The 7,500-nt window shown below is 39.0% G+C and overlaps 1 protein-coding gene across 14 annotated transcripts in view; it reads left to right on the forward strand.

Moving 5' to 3' along the window:
* The window catches only part of LOC123509129 (ELAV-like protein 1), a 58,298-nt gene that overhangs the window by 37,748 nt on the left and 13,050 nt on the right, over positions 1-7,500 (forward strand). For 10 of the 14 annotated variants that reach the window (XM_045263278.1, XM_045263280.1, XM_045263276.1 and 7 more), the window contains 2 exons: positions 4,821-4,924; positions 6,330-6,498. In XM_045263278.1, coding sequence (XP_045119213.1) covers positions 4,821-4,924; positions 6,330-6,498 — 273 coding nt within the window. The remainder of the gene's footprint in view (positions 1-4,820; positions 4,925-6,329; positions 6,499-7,500) is intronic. The other 4 variants (XM_045263277.1, XM_045263286.1, XM_045263284.1 and 1 more) reach the window with 1 other exon arrangement.

Below are 7,500 nucleotides of genomic sequence, written 5' to 3' on the forward strand. Positions count from 1 at the left end.
TCCTCCTCCTCCTAGTCTATTTGGGAAGGTAAAGTAAGAGAGAGAGAGAGAGAGAGAGAGAGAGAGAGAGAGAGAGAGAGAGAGAGGATTTTCCTAAGATAGATTTATTTACTCATTTCTCTCTCTCTCTCTCTCTCTCTCTCTCTCTCTCTCTCTCTCTCTCTCTCTCTCTCTCTCTCTCTCTCGAATATAGATAATATTTGTTTATCAGACTTCTGTGTGTTTGAGAGAGAGAGAGAGAGAGAGAGAGAGAGAGAGAGAGAGAGAGAGAGAGCCGAGTCCTCCCTTTACCTTCCATCATTTTCTCTATCTCATTTTCTCTCTTTATTTTCTTTACATTTTTTTGCTTACTTTAGAAATTTTATTATTATTATTATTATTATTATTATTATTATTATTATTATTATTATAAATAGTTCTACTACTACTACTACTACTACTACTTTCTATCCCGTAATCCTTTTCTATATTTCATAATCCTCTTTGAATCTTATCTAATCCTTTCTTGACACTCTTCAATCCTCTATAACGTGTTTTGAACTCTTTATTTCCTTATCCAACCCTTTTTAACCCTATATTAAGAAGATTTGACTATTTCGGCCTTTTCAACTCTATTTTACTGTTTTCAATCTGTTTCAATCTTATATATCCATTTTTAACCCTATTCTTCCCTATTTTTAATCCCAAACACTATTTCAACCCTCTATAAGCTCTGTGATCCTATTTGAAGGCTATTTGATTCTATTTCAAGAGTGTTCGATCCTCTATAAGCTCTCTGATCCTATTCAATATTATTTAATCCTATTTCAAAAGTATTCAACCCTCTATAAGCTACCTGATCTTCTTTGTAGACTATTTGATCCTATTTAAAGAGTATTTGATTCTTTATAATGTCTTCTAAAACCTATTTCAAGGTATTTATCATTTGTTAATCCTATTTTAAGCCCTAACACTATTTGAACCCTCTGTATGCTCTCTGATCCTATTTGAAGGCTATTTAATGCTACTTCAAGAGTATTCGATCATTTATAAAGTCTTTTCAACCATATTTCAAGCTATTTTTCCCTATTATTCCCTATTTTGAGCCTCTTTTTCCCTATTTTTTTCCGATGTAGCGTGTTCAATCCTCTATCCTTTTTAACCCTCTAAAAGATATCTGATCCTACTTTAACCTCTTTATCCCCATCTCAACTCTATAGCGTGTTCAATCCTCTTTCTAACCCTATTCAAACCCTATTTTTTCCCCGTTTCAACTCTATAGCGTGTTCAATCCTTTCAATCCCCTATATCCTCTCTAATCCTATTCAAACCCTATTTTTCCCTATTTCAACTGTATAGCGTGTTCAATCCTCTTTCAATCCCCTATATCCTCTCTAATCCTATTCAAAACCTATTAATTCCCTATTTCAAGAGTATTTCAATATCTTCAATGGTGTTTGAATCCTATTTTAGCTTCATTTATCCCTTTTTAATCCTATTTCAATCTTATTTAAGCCTCCAGAGCTGTTTTAAACCTATTCCAACCCTCTTCCTTATTTCAATCCTCTTGATTCCTATTAAATCCTATTTCAAAAGTATTCAATCCCTTACAACCTCTCTAATCCTATTCCAATTCTATTTTTACCTATTTCAAGCGTTTTAATTTTTTTCAAGGGTATTTGTACCTATTTGAAGCCTATTTTACCTTTATTTATCTGTTTATTCCTGTAATCCTATCTTAATCCTATTCTAACCCTTTTCAAACCCTATTCAACTGTAATCCTCTTATCGTATTTCAACGCTATTTTAACCCTCTATCCTATTTCAATCCTCTGTTTTGCTCTTTAATCCTATTTCAAAAGTATCCAATCCCTTATAATCTCTCTAATCCTATTCCAATCATATTTTTACCTATTGCAAGCGTATTTAAAGTTTTCAAGGGTGTTTGTACCCATTTGAATCCAATTTTAGCTTCATTTATCCCTCACCAATCCTACTTCAATCCTATTCTAACCCTTTAACGGTATTTAACCCTCTTCCCTATTTCCCTACTTTTCTTATTTAATCCTATTTCTAAAGTGTTCAATCCTCTATGTCTTCAATCCTATTTTAATCCTACTTTTTCTTATTTGATCCTATTTCTAAAGTGTCCTATCCTCTATAATGTCTTTAATCCTATTTCAATCCTACTTTTTCTTATTTGATCCTATTTCTAAAGTGTACGATCCTCTATAATGTCTTTAATCCTCTTTGAATCCTATTTAATCTTGTTCAATCCTATTTCTAAAGTGTCCAATCCTCTATAATGTCTCTAATCGTATTTAAACGTTCTTGAAACCCTATTTATTCCTATTTGAGCCCTTTAACCTCTAATCCTATTTATTCTTGTTTAATCCTATTTCTAAAGTGTTCAATCCTCTATAATGTCTCTCATCCTATTTAAACCCTATTTGAACACTATCCAACCCTATTTGAACCCTCTAACCTCTTTAATCCTATTTCAATCCTATTTTTCCCTCTCGATCCTCTTTTATCATCATTTCAATCCTTTAAGTTTTTTTTATCGTGTCCAATCCTATTTTAATCCTTTTTATGGGTATACAATCCTCTTTCTCCCTATTCAATCCTTTTTTTTTCAATCCTTACTTTTTTGTCAGTTTTTATTTTCTCTCTCTCTCTCTCTCTCTCTCTCTCTCTCTCTCTCTCTCTCTCTCTCTCTCTCTCTCTCTCTCTCTCTGCAACATTTAAATCCTTTTCTAATCCTCCTAATCTTATTTTGACCATCCTAATCCTCTTCTAAGTATCCTAATCCTACTCTGATCCCTTTCCTGACTCTCTATCCCTAACCTAACCAAACTAATCCTCTCAGCTACATTTCAATCCTTTTCTAATCTTTTTAATTCTATTCTAACCTTCTTAATCCTACTTTAACCATCCTAATCCTCTTCTAAGTATCCTAATCCTATTTTAATCTCTTTTCCTAACTCTTTACCTACAGCTAACCTAACCTAGCTATATTTCAATCCTTTCCTAACCTTCCTAATCCTTTTCTAATCATCCTAATCCTATTTTAATCCCTTTCAAACCTTCCTAACCCATCTAACCCTATTCTAACCATCCTAATCTTCTTCTAACCCTCTTAAACTTAATCTAATCCTCTATTAATCATCCTAATCCTATTCTAATCATCCTAATCCTATTCTAACCTTCCTAATCCTATTCTTATCTCATTCTAACCATCCTAACCCTATTTTAATCCAGCTAATCCCCTTCTAACCTTCCTAATCCTATTCTAATCATCTTAATCATATCCTAATCCTATTCTGCCCATCTTAATCCGCTTTTAACCGTCCTATTCTTAATCTAATCCCCTTCTAATCCTCTTCTAACCATCCTAATCCTATTCTAATCGTCTTATAACCCTCCTAATGCCTAATCCTATTCTAATCCCCTTGTAACCTTCTAATCCTATGGTAACCCTGCAAATCTCCTTGTCCCTCTTATTTTAATCCTTTTAATCCTCTTAATCCTATTTTAATCCTCTTCTAACACTACTAATCCCCTTGTAACCCTTTATTTTAATCCTATTCTGATCCTCTTGTAGCTCTTCTATTTTAATTTTCTTAATCCTATTCTAATCCTCTTAATCCTGTTTTAATCCCATTTTAACCCTCTTAATCCTCTCCTAATCCTATTCTAACCCTCTTGATCCTACTTTAATACTCTTGTAATCCTCTTAATCCTATTCTAATCCTATTATAACCCGCGAAATCCTATTATGATCTCCTTATCCTCCTAATCCCCTTGTCACCCTCTTAATGCTATTCGAATCCCCTTGTAACCCTGCTAATCTTATTCTAATCCTCTTCTAACCCTCTTGCTAATCTTGCTAATCCTATTCTAATCCCTTCCTGTGGTAATCCCGTTCTAACCCTTTTAATCCTATCCTAATCCTGTGAATCCTGTGGTAATCCTAATCTTGCCCTCTTAATTCTATCCTAATCCCCTTGTAACCCCTTCAATCCTATCCTAATCCTCTTGTAACCCACCTTAATCTTGTATTCTAATCTTGAAACCTTAATCCTCCTCTAATCCTTCTAATCCTGTGAATCCTGTGTTAATCCTATGGTAACTGCGTGTGTGTGTGTGTGTGTGTGTGTGTGTGTGTGTGTGTGTGCGTTGCAGGACAAACTAATCCTTCTAATCTTACTCTAATCCTATTCTAATCCTCCTAACCCTATTCTAACCCTCCTAATCCTATTCTAACCCTCCTAATCCTATTCTAACCCTCCTAACCCTATTCTAACCTTCGTAATCCTATCCTAATCCCCTGTAAGCCCCTTAATCCTGTATTCAAATCTCCTTGAAACTTTTATCCTCCTCTAATCCTATTCTAATCCTCCTAATCCTATTCTAACCCTCCTAACCCTCGTAATCCTATCCTAATCCCCTTGTAAGCCCCTTAATCCTGTATTCTAATCTCATTGAAACTTTGATCCTCCTCTAATCCTCCTAACTCTATTCTAACCCTCCTAATCTTATCCTAATCCTATTCTAAACCTCGTAATCCTATCCTAATCCTCTTGTAAGCCTCTTAATCCTGTATTCAAATCTCCTTGAAACTTTGATCCTCCTCTAATCCTCCTAACCCTATCCTAATCCTATTCTAACCCTCCTAATCCTATCCTAATCCCCTAGTAAGCCTCTTAATCCTGTATTCTAATCTCCTTGAAACTTCTAATCCTATCCTAATCCTATCCTAACCCTCCTAATCCTATTGTAATCCTGTGAATCCTGCGTTAATCCTATGGTAACGGCGTGCGTGTGTGTGTGCGTTGCAGGACAGAGCCTCGGGTACGGCTTCGTGAATTACGTGCGGCAGGATGACGCAGAGAGGGCCATCAACCAACTCAACGGACTGCGCCTCCAGAACAAGACCATCAAGGTGAGAGTGAGGGGAAAGTGAGAGGGGTGAGGGGAAAGAGTGAGGGGAAAAGTGAGAGGGTGAGGGAAAAGTGAGAGGATGAGGGGAAAAGGGAGAATTGTGTGTGAGAGAGAGAGAGGGCCATCAACCAACTCAACGGACTGCGCCTCCAGAACAAGACCAAGGTGAGGGGAAAAGTGAGAGGAGTGAGGGGAAAAGTGAGAGGGAGGGGAAAAGTGAGAGGAGTGAGGGGAAAAGGGAGAATTGTGTGTGAGAGAAAGAGAGAGGCCATCAACCAACTCAACGGACTGCGCCTCTAGAACAAGACCATCAAGGTGAGGGGAAAAGTGAGAGGAGTGAGGGGAAAAGTGAGAGGAGAGAGGGGAAAAGTGAGAGGGATGAGGGGAAAAGGGAGAATTGTGTGTGAGAGAAAGAGAGAGAGAGGGCCATCAACCAACTCAACGGACTGCGCCTCCAGAACAAGACCAAGGTGAGGGGAAAAGTGAGAGGAGTGAGGGGAAAAGTGAGAGGGGAGAGGGGAAAGAGTGAGAGGGTGAGGGAAAAGGAGTGTGTGTGAGAGAAAGAGAGAGAGAGGGCCATCAACCAACTCAACGGACTGCGTCTCTAGAACAAGACCAAGGTGAGGGGAAAAGTGAGAGGGGTGAGGGGAAAGAGTGAGAGGGTAGAGAGAGAGAGAGAGAGAGAGAGAGAGAGAGAGAGAGAGAGAGAGGGGAAAGGAAGAGTGAGAGTGATAAATGGAAAAAAAGTGAGAGAATGTTATTTAGAGCAAGAATATGAGAAAAAGGGGAAAAGGGAGAGGGAAAAGAGGGGAAAGAGAGGGAGTGAGAGTGAGAGGGGAGAGTGAGAGAAAGTTAGAGAGAGAGAGAGAGTTAGAGAAAATTAAAGAGAGAGAGAGAGAGAGTTGGGATTAAATTAAGTTTCTATTTCTATTATTGTTTTGATATCTCAATTCTATCACCCCAAAAAAAACACATTTTTTACCCACACTCACCCACAAAAAACGCCCATTTTCACCCATTTCCCACGTCCGTACGCCTTTGACACGCCCACACGCCCTTGCCACAGGCCTAACACACCCACACAACACCCAACATCCACCCAAACACACTCAAACACACCCAAACACACCCAAAACCAAAATTATCTAAACCTACACCCCACACACAAGATTTTGCCACAGGCCTTTTCACCCATTTCCCGCCCGTACGCCTGACACGCCACACGCACCCAACATACACCCAATACCCACCCAAACACACCCAAACACACCCAAAACCAAAATTATCTAAACCTACACACCCACGAAAAACACAAGATTTTTACTCAATCACCCACAGAAAACACGCCTTTTCACCCATTTCCCACGCCCGTACGCCTTTGACACGCCCACACGCCCTTCCCACAGGTCTCATACGCCCGTCCCAGCAGCGAGGCCATCAAGGGGGCTAACCTGTACGTGTCAGGCCTCCCCAAAAGCATGACACAGCAGGATCTAGAGAACATGTTCAGACCGTATGGTTCAATTATCACCTCCCGCATACTGTGTGACAACATTACAGGTGAGAAACGCGCAGGTGAGGCCGCGTGTGTGTGTGTGTGTGTGTGTGTGTGTGTGTGTGTGTGTGTGTGTGTGTTTTGAGTGTGTTTTGGGTTGTTTTGAGTGTGTTTTGGGTTGTTTTGAGTGTATTTTGGGGTGTTTTGAGTGTATTTTGGGGTGTTTTGAGTGTTTTGGGGTGTTTTGAGTGTGTTTGGGGTGTTTTGAGTGTTTTGGGGTGTTTGAGTGTGTTTTGGGTTGTTTTGAGTGTGTTTTGGGTTGTTTTGAGTGTGTTTTGGGGTGTTTTGAGTGTATTTTGGGGTGTTTTGAGTGTTTTGGGGTGTTTTGAGTGTGTTTTGGGGTGTTTTGAGTGATCTGGGTGTGTTTTGGGGTGTTTTGAGTGTGTTTGGGGTGTTTGAGTGATCTGGGTGTGTTTTGGGGTGTTTTGAGTGTGTTTTGGGGTGTTTTAAGTTTGTTTTGGGGTGTGTTTGGGTGTTTTGAGTGTGTTTGGGTATGTTTATTGGGGTTTGGGTGTGTTTGGATGTTTTTTTGGAGGGTGGGCGTGGTTTGAGTGTGTTTGAGTGTGTGTGTGTTTGTTTGTTTTCTGTTTTGTTTATAATGCTTGCTTCCTCCTCCTCCTCCTCCTCCTCCTCCTCCTCCTCCTCCTCCTCCTCCTCCTCCTCCTCCTCCTCCTCCTCCTCCTCCTCCTTCTCCTCCTCCTCCTGCTTCGCTAATAATATTAAGGTGAAATATAATGAAATATATATATATATATTGAATAAACACACACACACACACACACATAGCTTGTTACAGATTTACTTTTGAAAAACACCCTAAAAATCACACTTAAGCAAGAACAAACGCACTTAAACACACCCACACACACTCTTGAACATGCGCGTCACTGAAAAAAAAACACCCAACTTTTGAAAAACACCTTAAAAACACCCAACATTTGAAAAACACCTTAAAAAACACACTTACTAAGAACCAACCGCCTTAAAACACGCGCGTCACTGGAAAAAAAAAAAAAAAAAAA

This window comes from Portunus trituberculatus, chromosome 26, assembly GCF_017591435.1.
Source record: "Portunus trituberculatus isolate SZX2019 chromosome 26, ASM1759143v1, whole genome shotgun sequence".
Taxonomy (NCBI): domain Eukaryota; kingdom Metazoa; phylum Arthropoda; class Malacostraca; order Decapoda; family Portunidae; genus Portunus; species Portunus trituberculatus.